The sequence below is a fragment of the Chroicocephalus ridibundus genome, chromosome 5, assembly GCF_963924245.1.
Source record: "Chroicocephalus ridibundus chromosome 5, bChrRid1.1, whole genome shotgun sequence".
In the NCBI taxonomy this organism is placed as follows: domain Eukaryota; kingdom Metazoa; phylum Chordata; class Aves; order Charadriiformes; family Laridae; genus Chroicocephalus; species Chroicocephalus ridibundus.
In genome coordinates this window covers 22,644,366-22,668,617 of record NC_086288.1, presented here as the reverse complement: position 1 = coordinate 22,668,617, position 24,252 = coordinate 22,644,366, and the positions used below count along the sequence as shown (strand labels likewise).

The window sequence follows — 24,252 nt, the reverse complement described above, 5'->3', positions numbered from 1 at the left end:
ACGAGAGAAAGCAAAGAGGATTATTCTACAGCCCTGTGTATGGGTACACAGCAAAGGCCGGGTGCCAGGGTTGCGACTGCAAAGGTCAATGTGTGTCTGGGGTCCCAAAAAGCAGAAAGAGCAGGGCTGCGGGTTCCTGTCGACTGTCCTGAATCTCCTCCCCAGCAGAGCACTCTTGGGATGTGGCCCTCGGCAGCTGTCTGGTCGGTGTTGGCGATGTGCCTAATATCCTCAGCAAGCAGTTGTTCATTGTTGATTTTTATTTATTCACTTACGGCTGGATCCTCGGCTCTCAGCATCTGTGGCGTGACACCGATTTCTCCCAGCAACTCCCACAGCCCTCTGTCATCCTTGCTTCCCTACATTTCAGCAATAACTTGCCCTATACAAATCCCTCCTTTGCTGTCTCTCAAAGCACCTGAGCCCAGCACACCGCCACCACTCTTTATCTGCTTTAGTTAGGGTGACTGCCTTCCACTCGGCTGTGTCGAAACACTCTTGGTTCTGCTAGTCAAAGACACCCTACTGAAAGCAAATGCATTGTTTCCAAACCCCTATTGTGCTGTGTACATGTGAGAGCATGAATTTTGGGTTAGAAAAAAGATGAGGCTTCAAACCCACAGGTTCACCTGAGCACATCCTTGTTCAGTGCAATGAGATCATCACAACCAGTAAACATATCTAACAGCAGAACTCACGCCCCTACAAAAATATTCTCTACAACCACACGGACATAACTACAGTCCCAAGTCCCCCTATTTCCACTGATATTCAACCAAAGATTAAAGTTCATCACAAAACACAGCTACCAGGCCAGCTCCGATATCCAAAGTGACGTTCCAATTCAGGTTTGTGTTCTCAGTTCAAGGTTTCCTGATGCTGGATTTCCTCAAGTGAAGGATTTACAGACTGTAATCACAAGGAGAAAGGAGCGATGCTCTTTACGGAAGACAAGTACTAGCCAGGTAACATGCAGATGCTCCTGTCCCTCCCACAGCATTGGGGATCCTTGTGAAGCAAGTACTGAAGATCCAGCCTGCCTTACCAGGTTTAAAAGGCTATGAGAAGGCAAGGGGTGCTCAGAGTGCAGGGCAAGATCTGGAGGGTTGCGCTTTTGACTTGCAAACTGAGAAAATCTGACAGGGAAACAAACCAGGACAAAGAAAACGAAAATCCCCCAATTTTTACCATCACTGTAACCACACGCAGAGGACTCAGATGGCTACAGTTAGCTGTTTTGTGTGCCTATGAAAGTAGGTATTATCGTAATGACAGTATGCAACCAAAGGGTACCTTTATCTTCCCTTTCTAAGATAGAAATTGATGTCATTGATGCAGGGCAACACTGAACGTAGAAATGATTTTTCGAAGAGTTTGGTGTTACAACTGTGAGGGAAAACTGCACCTTGTTAAACACGAGTATGATTTATCCACTTCCTGAAAGCAAAGGGTGAAAATTACGATGACAAGCACGTGTTGCCATGCTCTAGACTGCATCATTCAGGAACAAAATTAAAAGAATTTCTTGTGGACAGTTGGCTGACAAAGCCACACAAAGGCATTTAGGTTAACTTCCATCATCTGCATGGTCTATCCAACAGGAAGGGAAATGGATCCAACTGCTCCTCCAGACTTTCTGAAAAATAATGTCATTAAGCATGGCTCTACCAGGCTGAAAAGGCTTTAGCAGCACTGCTTGAGCTGGGATCATCTGTCCACATAGGTAACAACGCCCCTGGGTATCTTCTTTGGCTTCAGGTCTTTTCAATCACATGCCAAAATCAGCTCTATCCTTGCTATGTGCATTTTAGCAGAGCGGAAACTCACTGAGGATGGGAAGATTTCCCCCACCGCCCAGCAGACGTGCCAGAATTGCAGTTTTGCTGAGAAAGGAGACTAAACCAGTTAACAAATGTCATCAGTCGAACTAGTGAATCAGCTGAATGCTTCAAAAATGTCTATACAAAAATCAGTATTTTCCAAATGAAATGTTTTCACTTTTTGTTCCAAAGGAGTGGTTTGCATGAAAGCTGACTTTGACTTTTTCATATGATGTCATTTTTTCATTACAGTAGGAACAAAAATAAATAGCTTAGAAAAAGCACATCTAAGTCGCAACAAAATGTTTCATTGCCTCTGACCCAGCAGTCCCAAAATATCGTTTTTATTGGGCTCTTTTTGGTTTGTTTTCATAAGAAATAAACAATGATGAAAGCATGTACTGCTGTGTTTTCAGTCAACCTTAATCTTTCTGTTTTCTCCTCATTTTGCCAACTATGCAGCTCCCTTTCTGCGGGGCTTGGGCACGGTGCTGTACTCCTACCCGCTCTGCCTCCTGAAGCACCCAACTCGTCTTGCTGTTCACAGCCACCATGAATCAAGCCCCTCAACTTCTCGCACTTCATATACTTCGCTTCAGACCACCCTGCAGAGACAAGCAACAGCCAGACAGCACATGGACCATTCCCTGAAGGTACTGTGATGCCTGAGCTACCAGGGAGCACAGTTTAGCCCAGACACCAATGATATGGTTAGAGATGAGTCCTCTTCTAAGTTTCCGTTAAAAAAAGCCCCACAACATACGCTGCCTTACCCTAACTGTAGTAAATAACTCATCTCCTTAACTCGAATGTTACTGAAATAGCCTCTCTGCACTGATTTCAGTTTGTAAAGTCTGGCTGGTTCTGTACATCACTGAGCATTAACTTCCTTATTCCACTTTACGCTGGAAAAAAAATACATTCAAAGTAGGTTTGCAGGAGTCAAAGTTCTAGTCATCTTTGTGACTTTCCTTACCAGCATTCAGTAGTGTCCTCTTCTGTGTTACAGGTGGAATTTTCAAGTATTTCAAGAATCCTGGTTTTCCATGTGTTCGTTTGCAATTTATTCCAATGATTAATGCAATTATGAAAAGTGAAATCATGCATATTTGCTGGAGGACAACAGGTATTTTCAGCATTTTTCCAGGTTCCCTCCAACAAATGCTCTGACGTTTAGATTTATCGAGCTGTGTTCATATAATAGCCAACAGGATTCAGTTAATAAACTTCAATAAACCTCCCTATTAAATTTCTCTCAAATAGGTTTGTTGTCACTTGCAGCATCTAATCTATTCATTGAGAAGCTATTAATACTGACTGCAGCGAAATGGAGTTGCAGCAAATGAGGTTGTTAAGCTCTGGGCCATCTTCTGCCAAATGAAACGTCCCATGCTTTTATGCAGAGACAGGGGAGGGAAAGTATTTCTTTGCCCCTTTTTTCCTGCCTTTCTTCTGCAATGATTTTAGATGACAAACCTCTGCTGGATTATAATCTGCAGGCCATGTTCGAAACAGCTAGTCTACACCAATTTATAAATATTTGCCCACTTGCTGATTCCTTCTGAACTGCCTGGAGCAGAAACGGTGTCCCAGGATGGGACTTTGGGACTTTTTTTTTTTTTTTTACCACCACTACCCCTTCCAAAGGTTTATACCTCATTGTACCTTGACTATAGAAACATGCATTTTCCCTAATTGTTCCTACTTATGCTTATTTCTCACTACACCTGAGCTCCTGCTCGAGACACGTGAAGAGCCCTGCCTACGGTAGAAATTGGACCATACTTACAGGAATCTATATAAGCAGCCATGCTTTCTTCCTTCCTCCTTCACAGTCATCATATTAATATTGCTCTGCAGCAATACTCTGCTGAATCTAATACTCCCCAAAGCCTGCTCTGATTTCAGAAATTGCCTTGCCCTTGCTTTTCCTCTTTAAATCTGATCCACCTAATGACTGAACTTCCAATTATATGGCTGTCAATCCTGAAATCAAAGCCAGTTCATCGTGTCTCCCAAAGGAAGAATGTCACGTCACTCACTGAAATCCCTGCAACAAATCTCAGCTAACTCAGTCCCAGGCAGCAGAGAGGCAAAATAAACCAGAAGACAATCGACAATGGGATTCATTTTGCACGTAGGCAGAAATAGGAGTTAAAGTCCCTAAGTTTTGATCCTTGATGCAGAAAATCATAGTTTTCCTGGCACAAAACGTACAACTGATTGAAAATAAAAAGAGGAAAAAAGAAAAAATCATCAGAGACAATTTGCTAGCCCAAAAGGATGCTGAGTTTCCCTTACAAACAGAAAATACTCCTCTGTTGTTATCTACCTGGAATTTCTCTCTACTTCATATGTGATTATCAGGATGGGTCATTTTGAGGCCAGATGCTGACCTTTAGCCAAACCAACAGTCGCTTAACAGGGCTGCAGAGATTTACAGCTTGCAAACAGCAATCCCTCCTGGCTGATGCGGTGCAACTGCATGTGGACTGCTCCCTCCAAATATGCCCTTCATCTGGGTGATGGGCCCCAGGCAGGGGTATCCATGGGGCCGGGGGAGGATGTGTGTGGTCTGTAGCAGTCACAACAGGGAACAGAAGAAGCAGAAGGGAATGAATGGGGGATGAAACCAAAGAGCTTCATCAGGAAAATGCCAGCGGTGGTAAGATAGGGAGGTAAAAGAACAGCCTCCTGCACTGGGTAAAATGGTAGTTTCACAGTCCTGATATAAATCGACCGTGCTATTTCTTTTGCAGGCTCTCCTTGGTGTTGCGGGCACTGCTACAAGCATCCATGGCACAGGGACAGCAAGCACTCTTGAACACTGATCTCCCTGGTGAAGAGCAGAAGCTGCAGCGCTCAAGAAACTGTGGCTGGATGAGATGCCAGAAAACAGCCTGCAGGCTTGCTCTAGATTATGAGAGAGGTGCCACCAGGGACTCTCACCCTGCTTCTGGCCCCTTGATTTCCACCAAACAGCCAGGGGACACTTACGCACCTCTGAAAACCATTACCCCTTTTCTCAAGTGGCAGCCTGGACTGAAAAGGAATAGAAACTGAACTTCTAATTGTACTCCAGAGGCTGGGGGAGAGTGGAATTGCTGTTTGTGGCTAAGCCAGAGGCCTCCAGGCTCCAGAACTGATGAATCCCTTGAAACAAAGTCTAAATTTCCCAGGACTGAGGGCTTTGCTAGCCAGTGGGAAGGGAGATGCTCGAAGGCAAGGATCGCTGCCTCCCTCAGGTTCATACAGCACCTTGCCCCTGCTGACTCAGTAATGGTGAGCAAGCATCGACACTTCTCAGCACTCTGCAAAAAGGATAGCTTCTGGGAGAAAGTGCCATGTCTTAGATTTAACGCAATGATAATGACAAAATGACTATGAGGACAGACTGAGAGAGTTGGGGTTATTCAGTCTGGAGAAAAGAAGGCTCCGAGGAGACCTTATAGTGGCCTACCAGCATCTTAAGGGGGCCTACAAGAAAGCTGGTGAGGGACTTTTTAGGATGTTGGGTAATGGTAGGACTAGAGGGAATGGATTAAAAATAGAGATGGGATGATTCAGACCGGACGTTAGGAAGAAATTCTTCACCATGAGGGTGGTGAGACACTGGAACAGGTTGCCCAGAGAGGTGGTGGAAGCCCCATCACTGGAAGTTTTTAAGGCCAGGCTGGACGGGGCTCTGAGCAATGTGATCAAGTGGGAGATGTCCCTACCCACGGCAGGGGGGTTGGAACTAGATGATCTTTAACGTCCCTTCCAACCTTAACAATTCTATGATTCTGTGATTCTATGACCATCATCAGTGTCTGAATGGTCACAGAGGCTGCTACCCCTTATCAGGGCCATCCTGGGCTCAACTTTGAGAAGTCCTCTGCATTTACTTCCAGAAAACCGTAAGCATCACTGAAAACAGAGCACAAAGAATTTAAAGCATCTCCAGGGGGAGCTCAGATTGAGACGCACCTCTTGCTCCACACCACATCCCCAGTCACGCAGTGATGGTACTCACAAGAGCAAAGTGTCTGCAGGAGGCAGATACTTTTCTGTAGTCCAATTATTTTTGAACTGGTTAGTGCTCAGAGAAAAAAAAACAAAGCAAAGTATTTTTACACCCAGGAATATTTCAGCGAGTTCCCTCTACACATCTACAAATGCATTCATGAACAAGGAAAGCAACTGCAGGCACCTTGGACACCCTGGGAGTCTGCTGCGCTGAACCTGCCTACCCCACTACCACAACAAGAATAAAAGAAAAAAAGAGTGATCTGGCAAACTTGAAAATGTGTTTAAAAATTGCAGTGGTCATCACTAACTCTGTCTGCCAACTTGCATGTTCATACAGCCACAACCTGCTAATTTGAAATGCAAAGATCCCCACACCATAAAACCATCTTTCTGAAAGACATGATGTGAAAACTGACTGACTTCACAGGCAAAACTGGGACACTGTTTGCTGCCAACCGTAAACCAAAAGCAAATGGAAAGAAAACACAGAAGGTATTTATTCTCTAATATCTTTAAGCCACAAAAAGAGCTGCAGGTGTTACTCAGGGCAGGTAAGAAGTGTTTAGACAGACTGTGATAGATCAGTTGATGGTGCCCTCCGAATATCCTATCAAGACAAATAGAGAGAGAGGCCTTTCCACCTCACCCAGAGCTTGGCTGCTTGCTATTTGTTTTATATGCAACATAAATTCAGGAGAAATCTGACTGTCACACCGGTCACATCAATCCATCAAGGAGTGAACGAACATCTTGAGAAAGACTGATGTATGACAACCGTAGTGCTTCTATGGTCCAAATTTCCACCCGTTCTCCGCTGTATCTGCACCGCTGCACTGGCAGCAAAGGGTCAGCGTCACAAATGAGCTAAAATGAGCAGCAATTGCTCTTTGAAGTGTACCAGGGATGGGGATTGAGATCCCCGTGGGAATCTTGACTTGATTTTCCTTTTTCCATTTTGCTCTTTCCTTTGCTTTCTTTGTTTTCCTCCTCCTCTGCTTGTCTCTCCTTTTAATCACACTAAAGTCTACCCTATTTCCACTGCTGCATTGCCAAGTTATGTCCGGACCATGACACCCACCACCCCTGCAGACAGCTAGACCCAAGCATCTTCATCTCGCACCACTGAGACGCATATGGCAGCCCCTGTCTCTGAGCGGAAAGGGAAGATTTGGGGACAGCAACCTAAACTTGACTGGCTGCAGGGTCCCAGTGCTAGCCCGCTGCTCCCGTCTTCTCGAGTGACAGTCTCCTACCAAAGGAAGAATTTCACCTTCTACTGTGTTTTCTAAATAACTGCTTCCTGAAAATGCAGGATAATACGGCCACCTGAAGATAATTTAAAACTTCGCTCACCCTCCCTGCAACATACACAGTCGTCCCTGCTGAGTTAACAGCGCAGATACAATTTCAGCCTGGAAATCACAGCTTAATTATATTTTTGGGTGGGTGGGAGGAATTTGATGGGAGATTTCATTTAGGAAACAATCAGGTCTCAGTTGGGTTAGAAATCAGGATATTAATGTTCTTCATTTTAATTTTCCTCTCTGACTCAGATTCCCACTGTTTGAATTTGAGCTCAATTTGTTCGGTTCATTATGAAGAAATCCACATGAATTTGACATTAAACTGATTATCTCTGAAAACAGTAGCAATAATTTCCCTTTTTCCTGCGTACGTTTCACATTAAGTCTTTGTGGTTGATATAAAAACGCAGGGGAGAAATAATAAAGCAAAGGGAAATCAAGTATTTATTCTGGAGCGCTACTTAGAAGCTGAGATGTGCAACAACACTTATGCATTTGGGAATAAAAAGCAAGGGGCAGGGACAAACAACACCCTCATTCCCATTTCCCATTTCAGCCCATTTGCATGGGAACAAACAGGGAATGAATATGGCCTTTGTAGCCAGGAATAATATCTGGTGTGCCAGCACTGGGGATCTTGGGGCTTTGTGATGACTGATGGCAAGGGTGTGCTCCCTCATGAATGGATCCTTAGGGCCACAAGGATGAACTCATATTTAAGACTCACCATCCTGCAGTAAGAGCTGCCAGAGGTCCTGGGCTCCAATCCTGCTCCAGCTGCCGGGGTTCTGATGACCCCAATAGGCCTCAGGGGTCCCAGTGAGACCCACTGGGGACCCACAGCCCCTGCTCGGCCCTGGCCACCCAGTCCTTGCCTTGTGCCTGTCTACTGACCAGGCCTTAGACCTGGGCTGTAGCCCGGTTTCCAGCCCTATCTCTGCCAACATCTCCTGCTGCTCTGGGCTGGACTTGGTTCATCCCCTCACCTCGTCCAGGGCTGTAGAGGGACCCTGCTATCAGCACCCAGCTCTACCTGCTGGCTTAAGCCCCTGTGGGACCATGCTAGACTCCTCCTCAAGCTCCTAGCTCTTCTTCCTCATGAAACAGCTCTGCTCTTACAGCTCCCTGATGTTTCTTGTCCTTCAAACAAGTGGAGCAGCAATGCAGATCACCAAGGAATCCCTCCAGGAGACCTCCGCGCGATGGCAACGGTGTGCAGTGCTTTGAGGGCGAGGGGACATATGCATATAGCCAAAAGGTGCACATACTCCTGTTTGTACAGCAGGACTGTTACTGCAATAAACTATTGAACTTGCTGTCTAGTTTGTAAGTCAAGATTCAGAGCACCACAGCGGGAGTACAGCACTTGACCCACACTACAGACTTCTGGAGTAGTTTCTATTTTCAAATTTATTTCCCCAAAGAGGGAAAAACCATTAAGATATAGGAAGCGTTTGCCATGAATGAAGATACAGTTCCTTTTATCTGCTAACTCGAATGGATATACATAGCTCATCAGTGCGTTTTCTCTAACAAAGCACTGTCTCATACCAGGGACAAACTCTTCTTTGTCTCTGCTGCTCTCGAGCCTCACCAGAACAAGAAACACTCCTTTCTTTTACAGATAACTTCCATTTTTCCTCTAGAAAAAAAAAAAAAATCCCCCCCTGCAACTTGAAAACCTGAAGGGTAACAAAGTATCATATAGTTCATGATGATTTTTTTTTTTCTCCTAGTTGTCTCATATCCAAAAGGAGACAGTAATTACTGTATTACCTCTCACCTAAGACACAGATAACAATAAGCTGGAGTTGCATTGCTGTTTCGCCGAAGGTGCAAACAGCCCTGTCCCTCATGCTCCTGAGGTGGCCGCTTGGATGTACCCAAAGCCCGGTGCCGTGCTGCACCATGAGAGCCCAGCAGTGCTCATGCTTACAGCCGTCCCCTGCCATCCGCTCCTCTTCCCACCAGCACCATGCTGACAGACATCCCAACCTCCCTTGATGGCTCCGTCCGCGGGTACAGCACAGGTCCATGATTAGATTACCAAAGCACGAGTACAGCAGAATCGGAATAAGAGTAATTGCTGTTAACTGCTTTTAATATATAGCTCTTTTAAAAAAACCGTCCTTAGCCCAAGTACTAAAAAATCTGCTGTTACAACCAAGTAGTGACCCGCTCTGCTTTCTCCTCATGAATGTAACACAAAGGAAAACTGTCTGTTGCTTTCTTTCATACGTTCTATTTTTCAGCCTTCATAGTAGTAAGTTTTGGCAAGCAGTCCATTCTACATGCATCCCTTTTAGTCCAGTCTTTCAGCATTGCATCCACGTGCCTGCGAGTGCCTGCCACTTACACCAAACACCCTACAGGCAAAGGGAGACTTCTTTTTTCTACTCACGAGGTAACCAGCTTGGTTCAGCTTTTGCACACCTGTAAATTTTCAGCACTGGGAAAAGAAACGTAGAGCATGGGGTGGATGTGAAATAGATGGCAGAAATATCCAGCCAGACCCGTGGTGGGAAAAATTGGGCAAGGTTGCAGAGTGGGAGTGCAAGGGAGCAGGAATTCCCCTGGATCCTGAAACAGAGTCCATGACAATGGAGTGGACTGGCATGCTCCTCATTCGACAGTAGAAGAGGAAATCCATGGCCAGATTCTGTTCCCTTCCTCCTGACTTCAGTGGTATAACAACCCCAAATTCACACCATTACTAAACCATAACAAGCAGTAAAGGAAAACAAAGCCTGAAACATTTTGGACTAATCCATAATTAGACGTTACCTTCAAGAAATACCTGAAATGGTTATGCATGTCTTAGGAGTCAAGAGTGAGTATAGTTTTCATTACAGAACACATTATGTCAGGCAAGTTTGGGGTTATGCCTGAAATTCCTGGTATGATAAATGAGAATAAGAAAAATAACATTATGGCCAATTACTTTGGGGGGTGGGGGGAGAGAAAGTAGAGAAAAGACAATCTGGAGCTGAAAAAAGCCACAAGCAGTGCGATATCTGCTAAATTAGAAAAAGGCATAGTTACACGTCTAAAGGAGGGATGCAGTAACACAGACACCATATCCCAGCCTGATGCCCAGGAGCTTCATGGAGGAAGAAGAGGGGATGGGATGGTACAGAGAGATTCCATAGGATAGCTAGAGCAGTCTTGCCTGGGATGGTATCAAGCAGCAGGGGACTGTGAATGTGATCAGGGGAAAAAGGTCTTAAATGAGAATGTACCCCAGTTGGAGGATGCCTCACTGCTTTCTGCTCCCATGACAGAAACATGAAAACTCAGCGCTGGCCCAGGACACGGAGAAGTGGAGTCGGGCCAGGACCTGGAGGATGGGGCAACTTTGGGGAGAAAGGATCTTTTTCTCCCTGTTTTAGAAAGGAGACTGCTGTCTGAAGGCTCTGTGAAAAATACCAGCACACAAAGAACGTTTCATTTGGGATAATACGGATACTTTGATGCAAAAAGGTGTCTAGGCTGAGAGGGCTGGAGAAGGACTTCTGAAAAGGTATGTGAGCTTATTGTATCAACCTCGGGGAGGGAAAGTTACTAACCATACAATTCAAGGCTTGCACTTTATGCTTTTATTGCACACTTGTAAATAAAACATTAATAAAACAGCTCCTTTCAAGCTTGATATATATTAAAATATTAAGAGGAAGACAAGAACTGTGAAAACCACATTGCCCCACTGGTCTGTTCAGGCTGCAGCTGGAGCTGCAGAGATCGAAGAAAGAACTTATGCTCTATGCAAAGCCCTAAGACCATGAACGTTTCTTTTCAGCTGGAATAAACAGGATAAAGCGTGAAATATCTGGGGCCCCATGCAGTTGGGATTACTGTTGATGTCAGGTATATTTTCCTAGCAGAACTGACCACCTGCTGCTTTGGAGATGCTAACTCCCAAAGAAATGTTTTAACCTCCATTTTGCAGATACTTCTGCCTACCAGAAAAGAAAAAAAAAACAACAAACAAATATTGTGCCTGCCCACCTGAAAAAGAGGAAGGATACCCCTGTACAATAGTACAACTTATTCAAGTCACTTAAATGTCCCACCTAAAAGGCTTCCCTTCCAAGACAGTTATCAGGCTGCTTCTGGAGTTCTGAGATTCAGGCCCTTATGGTGATTCATCTCACCTGATGTTACACAAGGAAAATAGCTGGATGAAATCCACTTTGAAGATGCCTCCCCTGGCAGTTCATTTCCCAACTGACCTTTAAATAACAGACACATCTAGTAACAGGCTCTCACCACACTGGGATGAAGATGGCCCACTTGAAACCTCTTCCCAGCTTTCCCAATTTATGGTCATACTCCCTTCTTTCTTTGCACGGGGAAAAAAAAAAAAAGCCTAAACTGAAAAAGGAGAGATGCCTTTCTTCTGCCGACGAGACCAGAAGATCCTGTTTGCTAAAGCATTTCCTTTTGTAGCCTCAGCTGCATCGGAGAGCAAGTCAACTTCTGTGCTAACTAAAGGAGCGAACATTTCATGCATAACACATTTTGGTTTGCTGCCGAGACGGAGCGATGGGTGGCCGATGGAAACAGTGGTTCTTGCCGTAACCTTTGTGCAACAACCAACCCCCCTCTAAATTAGCCCCAGAGAAGCCTGTCTGTAGCTCTCCAGTCTTTGATGCAAAACCAGAGAGAGATGTGAGGCCAACGCATGTGGATAAATCAGGCATTTGCAGGAACAGCATCTTACGGCCATCTTTATCAATGAATTTTCAGTGCAAACTGAAAATATCCTGGCACAAAAACCACCGAAGTGGGCTGAGGGAGAAAAATACATCTCCATGTTAACTACACTGTCTTGCCCTTTTTGCTGATTTATAATGTTCAGAGAGCTGAATTGTATACCTCTAGTTCCCCAGCACTCAGTAGTCAATATTACTAACAGCAGAGTCAAAATCCTTCAAGCCTCTCCTCAGGCAAAACCCACCCTAAAATCAGTGGGAATTCTGGGTGAATAAAGACTGAATAAGAACCAAAGTCCCAACTCAATTCTCAGCTGAGCTTTGCAGTCCAACCATAGGACTGGAAATACTTTTGATTTTCACCATCATGAGAGAACAGCTGGGCCCAGTAATCCCAATTCTGCCCCCTCTTAAGTCCAGCATCAACTGGGCAGATACACAAAACAGAATTTGGCATCTGGTTGCTCAAGGCTAAACCATAAAATAATTGTACTGGAGGAAAAAGAAACCAATCTCTTTTTCTGGTATTCCCTTACCGTCGTTTTCCTGCAACTCCTTGAAAAAGACTTTTTGTAAAAAAGCTGTTCAGATTTCCTCCTGTGCCAGGCACCACATTTTATTTGGCATATACATTTCTGATAGCCTTTCCTCCGCAGATGTCTATAAAGTTCACATCAGTCAGTTCTTCAAACTAGGTATATTAACATCAATGCAGACAATTTTGTTCCAAGCCCAGTTTTTTCTTACATCTATGCTCTGCTGTTCATTTTTGCTTCCACAAAGATGACAGTATTGCTACATACCAAGGACAATCAGGACTCCCGTGATGCTTAACACAGGCTGTACAGTGCTGTAATGGACCATTCTCCCCATCAGCAACGAGGCCTGACACCTCAGCAGCTTCTGGCACTAGCAGTTTGCTGAGGGAAAGGGGACATTTCTTTTCAACTTCATTTAATTTATCTTTTTTGCTTTTCCTAATCCCCTTCCAGAAATGACAATTCTTGAAAATGCATGTGTAAAAATAAAGAAAGAAAAGGAAAAAAAGGCAACAACCACACAACCTTCTCCCAGTTATCACTGTAACATTTCTTATGTGGGTCCAGTGTCGTTCGAGGTGAGGAGGAGAGGGGCAAGGGGGAGAAAGGGGCAACACGTTTCAGAATCCTTAAAGCCATCACAAGAATTAGAAATATGAAAAATAGTTTATAATTACCTCTGTTGAGTGAAGCTGAACTGTTTATATCTCCAGTAATAAAGGAAGACTCGGACTGCTTTCGAACTGTGTCATTCCACATCCTACGAATCCGGCTCTGAAGGGGGATTGAACCACAGCAGGTAATGAATTTTTAGCAGCTGCAGATAGGTTTCTTTCTGCCTCACTAAAGACGGCTATTGGCATATCTAGCTCAGGATGAGACTTGTTTCTAGACAGCTGTAAGCAAGCGGTTGCTGTTTTGCTATAACCCTTGCCTCATGCATGCCAGACCCTGCCTGCCTGCCTTCGTAACACAAACGCCTATCTCAAAGAAGAGCGTAATTGGATTGCTTACATCCTAATTAAAAAGAGAAACCCAGACTTGTGCAAGCTACAGATTTATCAATACAGTACCAAATAACAGAAAAATAACTTACACACAGAAGCACGCATGCTTCCCTTACTATCTCAGATAGCCGATGTCTTATTTTTTGTGAAGAGTAAAAGAAGACTCGATCTATGTCTTGGTGTCCCTGAATGAACAGAAGTATTCTATAGCTACTACCCATCTTGGGGAAGATCAAGGGAAAAAATCCCCCACAAATGAATGACTTCTGTTCCCCTACTGAAAAATCTGTGATGGTTTTGCCATCTATGGTATAGCTTCTGCTGCTGGGGAAACAACGTCCCAAAAACGTTGGCCTTCTGTGTTGTTTCTCAAATATGTTGCGGACTATCTACTTCTGTGGCTTTTAAGCCACCCTCTCGCTCCTCCCCGACTAGACCTTGCAAAAGACCAAAAAATCAGCCAATACGTATCTTGTGAGCAGTTCAACCACAATCCCCATGTGAAGATGACTAAGGGGCCCAGGTGTCCAGGGGAAACTCTCCCTCACCTCACCTCTCAGGGTATGATGGACGTGTCCCATGGCTGTGTGAAAGTGGTGCTAGGTGGTCTGGGGGAATGGGAAGGCTGGTTCCCACTGCGATAGACCATGTTTTTCCTAATTGTCAAAAATCCAGTGCTTCCTGTAGTGGGCTCTTAGCCATGAGAGATCTTCTAGGGCTTACCCATGTTTTTATAGCCAAAAAGTGCTTCCTAGTCCACTCATCAACTATGTAGTAATGGCACCTGCTAATTATGCATTAGCCCTCTATAAATGAAAGCACAATGTGACATAGGTGCATGCACTTTTAGAGCAATTATTTTTCACCTGGACATTTAATCTATTGTATTTCTCTGACATGATCCATTGTGGATTAATTGTTCTGTTTCCTAAGTGCTTTTCAGAGAAAAAAGGGATTGTAGGAGTTCTCCTTATGGACTTCTCTATTCAAAAGTTAGGAGTCAGATGCTTTCAACAACTCAAGACTGATCTCCATCTACTCTCCATCACCTGTGTGAGGTTTCTTCTGCCTACAACAGGTCTCGGGCGCTTCCATCCATCTAAGGGCAATCTTCTGCTGGAAATAATCTTCCTTGGAACCTCAAACCTCGCCTGCAATGAGTGGACTGCTGCCAGGAGACTCAGTTTACCCTCAAAAGGGCTTGTTTTCTTGTGCTGAGACTGCCAAGAGGCAAGGCCCATTAAAGTCAACTCTTCTCAGACAGGAGGGCACCTACCCAGTAGCTAAATTACATAAAAAGGCCTTCAAATCAGCCACCCAAATGTTGCTAGCTATAGTGAGTTTTGGACATTATTGATTACTGTGGGATTTGATGGCCTACTGGAGAGAGGTTCCATATTCTGTTGCTGTTATTTTCCCTGCGTAACATCCAGACCTACATGAATGCCAAAGCGGAGTTCTTGGATGACATCTTGGAAACCGTTGAAAATAAATAATAATCTGCTCCAAGACATAAATCACAAATTAGGTTTTCCTGGGAGGTTATAAACTGTTACTCCTTGCATGTCTTTCATAATTTAATAGTGGAACTGTCATGTATAATTACTTCCATTAGTAATACTGAATAAATTCGTGTTTGGTTTCTATTGATTAAGAAGTAAGCTTCCTCATTTTATATGAACTGTTTGTCCATAAATCTGCAACTGTATGTACAAGTCAGCTTCAAAATTGCTACGTGCACAAATGACACAAAACCTGAATTTTCAGGTGACCAAAGCGCAACGAATCCACTAACTTAATAAAATAATCTGACCCCAATACATTCTCCTTAGAGGTCTATAAGCTAAAGCAAATTGAGTGAGGCAAGGAATTGATCAAACCACTGAATGCCAGAAAGCAAGCCCTTTCTCTGTGAAGGCTATCGCAAGACTCTTGTAGTCTGTTTTTAGGAAGTTGCGTGGTTGTTATAGCATCATTCCTGTACATAGCAATAGAAGCGACAACAACCTTCAGATCATTATTAAAGGACGTACTGGGATGTAGCATAGCTGACAAAATGCTCCCAGCTCCTGATTCCCATGGAGAGCAGGCAGGGCAGCTCAGGTGATGACCACCCACCTGCCTCTGGAAGGCAAATGTGGACTTTTTATTCTCATCACAATTATTTAGAAGGTTCTTGGAGAGGCATTAATTGCGATCACACCCCAAGGAAGCTACTGTGTTGAACTCAGGTCCAGGAGGAAAGGAAATCTCTGCACGTGCACTGGTGAGACCCCTAAGGTAGCTCCTTTGGTGCCGAGAGGAGCTTCCCTCCCGGCATAGCCGCAAAGGGTATCGGCACAATGGTACAAAGCATTGAGGCGAGGACAAGGAGTGCATGTTACCTGTGAGCCTGTGGAATATCTTCCAGGTGTCCGTGACCCCGAGGTTTTTCCTGAGCCGATAGAGCTGTCTGTACTTTTCCCACTACAACAATGCGTGCGCAGGCATTTTCCATACTCTTTACGTACCTAGCCAAGGAAAGAGCAACAGCAGTTAGTGGGCAGCTCCTCCTCCAACCCACCGCCTTCCGATTTTCAACATGGCCCCTGATTTTTCCTCAGTGGTTCATTAAAATGATAGCTGTTGCAGTACATGGGGGAGAAGCCTATTACACCTTGCAGCTGAACGCTCTCAATATGTGAGCTCACCATTTACAACGGCTTAAGGGACCACTTTTATGCAGCAAAGCTGCTCGTTGACACCAGTCAGTTGTAGCTTCCTCTGCGGCACATCGAAGGAGCACGGGAGAAACTACAGATACACTATTTATGACTGAAAATTAATATCCTCACAGATTTGATATAATCTAGCATATTGGCTCATCAAGGTACTAAAAGTTATTGCTTCTGGCAGGGGACTAAGAAGAAAAATTCCAAAAGAAACATATAAGAGCTATTGATTTTTATTTTTATTTTATTATTATTATTTCTTGCAAGCAAATTGAAATTTGAGCAAACTGTAGAGCCAGCAGCCCTAGAGATTATACTCCCAGCGCACAGCGTTGACTGAAGCCTACTTTCCCACAGCACCGTGCAAGCCAGTCATGTGTTAAATGGGCACTGCAGTCAAACCAGGCCAATCCCTTGCCTGGAGTAAAGCTGTGCCACCTCTTTTGCTTCAGGGGAACTATGTTGACTTGTGCCAGGGCAGGATTTGAGCTTTGACTGAGCTTCAGGTGTGATTTTTTTATGGGCAGAAGTACCCAGAAAACAGATGGGACAAGACCGAAAATGTACTGAAAAGCCAAAAGCAGGTCACGCTGCCCATTGACAAAAAGAATAAAAAAAAAATTGTATGCATGTCCAAAACACTAGTTGAGGCTCCTCAGAGCACATGGTTAGCTGTGAAATTTTGCCAGACTGTCTATGAGCATTTCAAAACTCTGTGAAACAACTGTTTAAATAGCAAATTACAGCTTTTTCATTAGGCTCTTCCTTAAGCGCTTGAGACAAACACAATACCATGAGTGCCCAATATGCTCGAGTGCCTAATCAATCCTTTGCTGAGAGAAAATAATTCAATTGCTTTAATTAGCCACCCACTGCTTGCCTCTCTGCAGCTTTTTGCTGATTTTCTAGTCCATGATAGATAGGAAAGGAAAGGATTTTTTTTCTTCCCTCCTCTCAAATAATTCCTCCCTCAGCTCTTGGGTCAGAGGGGCATCCACCCCACAGCAAGGTACCAGCTGCATTCTCCTTCCCTCTATGCAGCCATAAATCAGCAGCGATCCCACAGTCATCAATGATCATTTAAGGGCGTAGACTGTCTTGAGGCAGAAAGGAGAATGGTTCTTCCATGCCGAGTGGGCACTCCAATAGCCAAGGAGGCTGCGATGCCGTGCTGGGATGCTGGGTTAGGGACTGACCCTTTGGGACGTGCATTGGAGGCGAGAGGATCGACTAGTGAGAATGGTGCAGAAATTCAAACTCCTTGTCAAAGTGGCACCTGCAGGGTTAATTAGTGACAGTGATGCTTCCAACGTGCTTATTATCATCTTGCCCGGGAACTTTCTTGCTGAAAGTTTTGGGATCATCAGCAGGCAGTTGCATCTAGGTAACGCTTTTAAGCTTTTTAAGATGCGCAAATTTGAGATTAAATGACAAGGATGAAACTCTGAACCCCAGAAGTCTTCCTTTGGTTTGAAGAATGACATTTCTGCACAGCTCTGTAGATCCTTCCAGAGGCATCCGCTTGCTACCATGAATTTGGCTTATATTTTCATAGATCAGATCTCCTTTCCCTGTACAGGAAAATGTGGGTAACAGAGGAGCAAGCCCAGGGCTCTCAGACGGATAACAGACCTCAACATGGCCCTGACTTTACCCAGTAAGCCATTTCACCAAAAGCCACTGGTTACACTGAGAAACGGGGATCCAGGTGTATTAATCTATAAACTCTTCCCTATGTTTATATTGGAGAAAGAAACTGTCTTTTGAAACCAAGATGTACAGAAAAAAAATTATTAGCAGACATACACAGAATTGGAGAGCTCGGTGCTACTGAATTTCAGTGGAAAACAAAACAGTTCTTAAAAATATTTATTACTGATCATCAGACGCTGTAAGTTTGATCTACGTATAGACATAGAGATTTTTATTTGGATATTTTTTCCCCCCAGAGTTTATCTAAGTTACTCCAGTGTTCTCTTGCAAATGTTAATTGGGGCATACTTCAAGTTCCACCAAGAAGCACTTACGGTGCTTGCTTTGAGGAAGACTTCCAAAAGCCCATGTTAGGACCACGCAATACAAAGGCCAACGAACTGTTGCAGAGCGCAGGTCCTTCAGTTCTTAAAAAAGCCGCGGAAGCAGCCCCTGCTACGTACCATCAACTCATATATGCTGCTATAGAAAGGGGTGATTTCCTGCAGGGGCTGCAAATGGGGATGTAAAGCCCCATTTTGCTGTGAGCACTCAGTCACGCGGACACTCTGGATGCTGGTGGAGTTGCTCCCGTCTCACACTGGCATATGGGAAAGGAGAATCTGGCGGATAGCAGGCAAAGCCTTTTTACAGGTTTGCTACCGTAAAGCCCTGCAAACTGACAGCTGTCTTTTCCCTTGCCTCCGACACGCTCATCGCCAGCATCCCGGCTGCTGAAATGCCACTGCCACATATCTTCGTTATCACCTCATTCCCCTGCATCTTGCCGGTTTCCAGTCTAAATACCACCCTTATTAGGTGCACAGAGATAAATCTGCGTGAGACGAATTCAGGGCACACAGATATGTTACGCTGCGGTTGTTAGGCAACAAAACACCCTGTTACCACCTCTTTTGCCGCTGGGAACCGTCTGTCTTACCTTTTTCTGGAGGACACAATGGAAAATGAATATAAACATTCCCTGCAGAGAATTGAATATGGTGAAGAGATACGCCATGATGACTGTGCTTTCATTAATATACATGAGTCCGAATGCCCAGGTCAGTCCTAATAGGCAGAGTAGGGCTATTGCACCTATAACCCAGGACCTGTTAGTAGAAACAAAAAAAAAAAAAAAGAAAAAAGAAAGGGATTGGTTTTTCATCTACAAAAGGCGTCGCAGGTCTAGAAGCAGGAAGACTTTGCCCGTGGTTTTAGCAAAAAGAAAACAGCATATCAAAATGAGTCATAGGGGTTTTTGTCTTCAAGCTGGATGCAGTTTACAAATCTTCAAGCTTGAGGAAATATACAGAAATGGAAATGTTACGAGCATAGAAATTTATCACAACCAAAGCATATTTGTAACCACAACGTTTCGTTTTTTTTTTTTTTTTTTTTTTTAAATGTAAAAGCAGTGTCTATGTAAATGACATGTAGATGCTATTTCTGGAAATGTCAGGAAAAGAAAACAAATCAACCAAAACAACAACTCTCAACATCACTTTTTTTAGTGTCCACTGGTTTCACTAGGGCAGGAGTGCCAGCTGGATTAGCTTCTTTACGCTTAACACCAAGACACATGTATTGCTGCATTTTAGCTAGTCTCCCATATGCCTGTAAGCCCAATAAACAGCTACAAGCAGGTGGGCAAGCCCTCACCGCTTGCCAGATCGGCTCTGCACAAGGAGGCTCTCTGCGATGCTGCTTCACACTTCTTCCACCCTACGACGAGGGGAAATGTATATATACACGTATAGGCGCCCACAAACCACATTTGCTAAAACAGTAGCTGCTGCCACACTCCTGCTCAGAGAAAGGGAGGGGCAATCCTTCTTCGCATCGGCTGCAAAACTAAGATTATCGCTTTGCTCCACCCCGGGAGGGAAGCGGGAGTAGGGGTGCAGCCACCGCTTGGCCCCAAATGTTGGTCAAGTTGGTCAAATATGGGTAGCCTGCAGATTCCGCTTGCTCTCTCCCAGTGACTTTCTGCTTGGACAGACAGAGTTGGGGACATGGGATGGCTGCTGTATGTTATTTTTTACAGTGCACTTTCAGGAAAGCTGGAAGCTCTGCTGGGATGGCAGAAGTATTCCGTGTTACCCTGCTAAATAATATTTAGTCATCTGCTAAATTAACTTCTCAGAGACTGATCTTCCAATACCAGGACATGAGGTGAACTGTGACAAGCAGGATAGGAACTGGGTCCTGCTCTTAGGCATCTCCCTAGTTTTCACGTGATAAATTACCTACAGCGTCAAAGGAGTTGCTGCTGCACAGGGGAAGGAGTCAACTTTCAGCTGGGAAGCACAGCGGGAAGTGTGTAGCAAACAGGACCATGAGCATCCCTTTGCCCTTACCCTCAAGGCCTTGATATTCCTCTGTTTTCCTCCGGTATCATTTGGTGTAACATCATAAAAATGAATGCAACAATACCCAATCTTTGCACCTCTTCCTCACCGTTTAACCCTTCAGTTCCCCAAAGCCTGCAGCCAGCCAGCACCTCTGCTTCCTTGCCCACCCAAAGCACCGTAAGGTGCTGCAGAAAGGCTCACAGGGACAAGGACCTGCCCACGTTTCTAAGCCACTTCAGCCTTATAGAAACTTGGCCAGGGTCTGGGCATATTTGGCCTTCCACCTGCTAAGCAGAGCACGGGGCAAGGGGGAGAAAGATGAAGCAGCAGCAGCTTGGGGGAAAAATAAGTCCTGCAGAGGTCAGGCAGGCTGTCTCCACTATGGAGACTCTATGGCAGCTGCAGCCTCGAATCCTTTTCCTTTTATCGGGGCTGATCACAAACAGAAGCACACCGATGTTGTATTCATGTTTTCTCTTGTTTTTTTTTTTTTTTTCTTTAGGTATTACAACGAAAATACGGCGTTAAGTCTTCCACTGAAGTTTATAAAATATGTATTATTTAACCACACAACCAGAAGAGCTCCCTAAGGTAACCGCTTATTAAGGCAGTTCTTTAAAAGTCACTATTATGTATCTAGCAGACCAGAACAGCTCCTTTGAAGCATTTCCAGTCAATCCTGCTAATAAATATTTAGCATGATGCAAACTGAAAATGCACTCTCAAAATCCTTCAGAAAGGTAGCCACTAGATACAGTTTACAGCTTTAGCCACTTGGTATATTTTTCTCTCCAAGATTCCACCATCAGTGAGAGCACATTATCATCTTAATTGCAAGCCAATTTGAAAAACGCAAATAATTTTTTTCCTTGAAAAAAGAACAACAAATGAAGTGGGAAACACTTTTTTTCTCCCCCTTCTCTTCCCTTCCACAATTAAAAGCTTCCTGCGTTTACGGAATCTTTTAAGCACAATTCCTAGGACATCAGAAAACTATTCTGCTCTGAAGCACAGCCAATTCTTGAACCCGATTAAAAAGCCTTTGGCTGCAGAGGTGTGCAGAAGCGAAATAGTTATTTAGTGGAAATATGCTACCTTCAGTGATGGCAAGGAATCTGTGGGGTAGAAGGGGTAGAAGACCCTCAACAGTGCAAACTGCACACGTTACAGTGTTGTGCTTCAGAAAACAAGACCTGGAGATAAAGAGGGCATTGAGATTACTTTGAATAGCTCCATCCCGTATCCGCAGAACAAAAAAGAACCAAGCGATGAAAGAGAACATGGGAATGATGCTGCAAGAATGAACACAAAGGACTCTTCACCAGAAGAACAAACTGAAAGTCTACTGTGAAGTTGATTTGCTTGTATTTCGTGGTACTGCACGTTACTTTTTGGGTGCAGGAGAAAAAACACACATGCCCTAAGGCATGTAATTTCTAGACATTTTTGGCTTTCTTTGGAGGTTAATTTTGGTGCAGCTTTTGGTTTTTTGTTTTGCTTTTTGTACAGACTTGCTGTTGTTTTTTCACATTTGTTCTTTTCCATAGCGCAATTTTATAGCAATAAAGAAACAAAACCGCTCACATTTTGGTGTAACTGAAAATCAGAAATTTACAATTAGGGACAATTAGGTACTCCAATGAGTCAGGAGACAGTCTCCAATGCACCAAACACAGATTTGCTTGCACTGCTCCCATTAACTAGAATGGGAATGGTGGGAATTACCACCCATGCACCTTTCTGAAAATTTACTTCTCTATTTATATTACCATAAAGCACTCTCAGTGACACAGCACAGTGGGCCAGTGCGTGGTTATTGTAACAAGTCTGTACTGCACAGGATTAACTTGGGAACGTCCACCTTGAATTCAAGTAATGTCCAATCAAAGAATATAAAGCCAATGCGGTGACAACTGGCTGGCAATACATATGCAGCACATTTACTCTGCACGTTAGCTGTATGCCTGACCGTTTTCCTGCACAGTTTGCTCTTCTGCCTCAAATGCGAATGACAGAAGCTTTAATGATTTTTCAATATTGATCTGACAGCTGGTTCATGAGACCACACTGATAAATGAAATTTATCAGCCATTCAGGTCATTCTTACTTGATGAAGGGTCTGTTATCCTCATAGCTAAAGAATGCATAGACATAAAGACAAGAACACCAACATTAGAAATATAACGACATAGAGAATATAGCTTACTGCTAGTCCCCCTCCCTTTTCCCACGAGCCATCACCAAAACCAAAGGCGGCCAGGCATCAGGTGCATCTTGTACAGACCAGCCAGCCTGGCCCACCGCCCCAGGGAACTGAAACACGACGGAGGACGCTGGCTTCATGCACAGAAGGGAGCATCGTTAGCTGCCAGCTGCAGCTACCCCTCCTAGCTCTGATCACGCAACCGCCAATTCATTTTGAAATTTCTTTCAAAAATCATGGGTATCTCCTGAGAAGACAAGGTTTGAAACTCCAGCATAGCCACCACAGAAGGCTTTCATGCGTCCAGGCGGCAAAACTTCACCGTGCCTCCAGCATTCTCCATCTACAGCGTTGTAATGTATTACAGGAACCTCTTTATTGCTGTTTACTTTTTCATAAGTGTAACTCCCAAGCTGCCAACTTAGGAACCGGACTGCAGCATTATCGTCTTTTTGAGATAATGGCATTAGGATCTGCTAAAGCCTTGGGTGACAGAAAGCACTGACCCATTTACTCCCATTTCACAGGGAAGGACAAAGAAAGGACTCTGCCAAGCAAGAGCACAAAGCAGCTTGCTGCAGTGAAGAAGCCAAGATGGACTGAAAATGAGCTCCTGCCACTATGGGGACACAAGGTTAGTCGAAGCCATTTTTCTAGGAGAGTCTCCTTGACCTTCTGGGACAGGCTGTGTGCCTAACTCTGCCTGCACAGCAGGTGATGTGCAACACATGGGGTGGGCAGGCCACCTCCCAGGCCTCCTCTCCCTGCTGGCATGGAGCTTTGGAACCTGCGATCCCTTGCAGCAGCCACCATGGGCGTCAGAGATGGAGGCTGGCTCAATATGTTAATCTCATTACCCCTGCCAGCACAGCTGGGGCCAGGCCACCCTGCTGAGACCTCCTTTGGTCAATACTGGCAACCTGTCAAGCTATACCCTCTGCTAAACAAAACACTCCACTTGGAGGGGACCCGCTTCAGCCCGAGTTAGAAGGAAGCTGTGTTAAAGCCAAATGATTTTCACCAGTAACTTCTGACTGAGAGGGACTCTAGGTATCGTCCTAGATGAGGCTTTATGTTTTCTCCTCTCAATGGCTAAAGCCATGTAGGGGCAACTTCTACACCATTCACATGCACCTGAAGCCACAGAGAGGCCATCCGAGCGTCAATGGGAGCTGGATTTAGTCCTCATAGGACGAAAGTGTTTTCACACATGTATATTGTGCAAAACATTCCCATTTTCTCCCCACCTTGTCCTTGGCTGCGACAGAAGAGGCAGCGACGCTGCCAGTCCCAGCTTTGCCCTGGCATGGTCACCTGGAATCTTTGGGAAAGTTGTCAAATGGGCTAGATCTGGCCACACTCTTAACACTTGCCCTATCCCCACTCTGAGCAGCGAGATACAAGTAGAGGACACACCATGAAGGACAAGGTAGCTGTCCCCTTGTCACTGACAGGTAAGCCGTGCTATCTCAGCTCGAGCAACTACAGCATTCCTGGCTGTAGCCCTCCTTGCCTCCATCTCCATCCACCCTCAGCCATCGACAGCTCTCTGCAGCTCCTCTCCAGCATCCAACAACCCCCTTCAGCTTCCCTGGCTGCCATCCCTGCAGGGATTCCCCCCTGGCCATCAGCTGCCACTCTGACAGCTGATTGCCTTAGATCTTGTGCCACATCTGCCGGCTGCACGAGGACATCTGAGCTACCTTAGGGCACTCAAAGGCAATATCTAACAACTCACAGGGAAAGCACAAAGCATATCAGGATGAGGATGGAAGGAGGAAGCAAGGGCAGAGGAGGTGGCTTGATGCAGGGAACTGAGTCTCTGCTTCCAAGACACAGCAAGGAAAGCTCAGCTCCTCTGGCTTAGCAAAACATAGGCTGAGAGAGTGTGACCTCTGCATC

General features: G+C 44.8%; 1 protein-coding gene across 23 annotated transcripts in view; it reads right to left on the bottom strand.

Annotated features, from left to right (window-relative positions):
* The window catches only part of ADGRL3 (adhesion G protein-coupled receptor L3), a 524,984-nt gene that overhangs the window by 19,213 nt on the left and 481,519 nt on the right, over positions 1 to 24,252 (bottom strand). For 15 of the 23 annotated variants that reach the window (XM_063335276.1, XM_063335273.1, XM_063335277.1 and 12 more), the window contains 4 exons: positions 22,255 to 22,281; positions 18,737 to 18,905; positions 15,778 to 15,903; positions 13,064 to 13,160 (listed from right to left, as the gene is read on the bottom strand). In XM_063335276.1, the coding sequence (XP_063191346.1) occupies positions 13,064 to 13,160; positions 15,778 to 15,903; positions 18,737 to 18,905; positions 22,255 to 22,281 (419 nt within the window). The remainder of the gene's footprint in view (positions 1 to 13,063; positions 13,161 to 15,777; positions 15,904 to 18,736; positions 18,906 to 22,254; positions 22,282 to 24,252) is intronic. The other 8 variants (XM_063335275.1, XM_063335278.1, XM_063335260.1 and 5 more) reach the window with 1 other exon arrangement.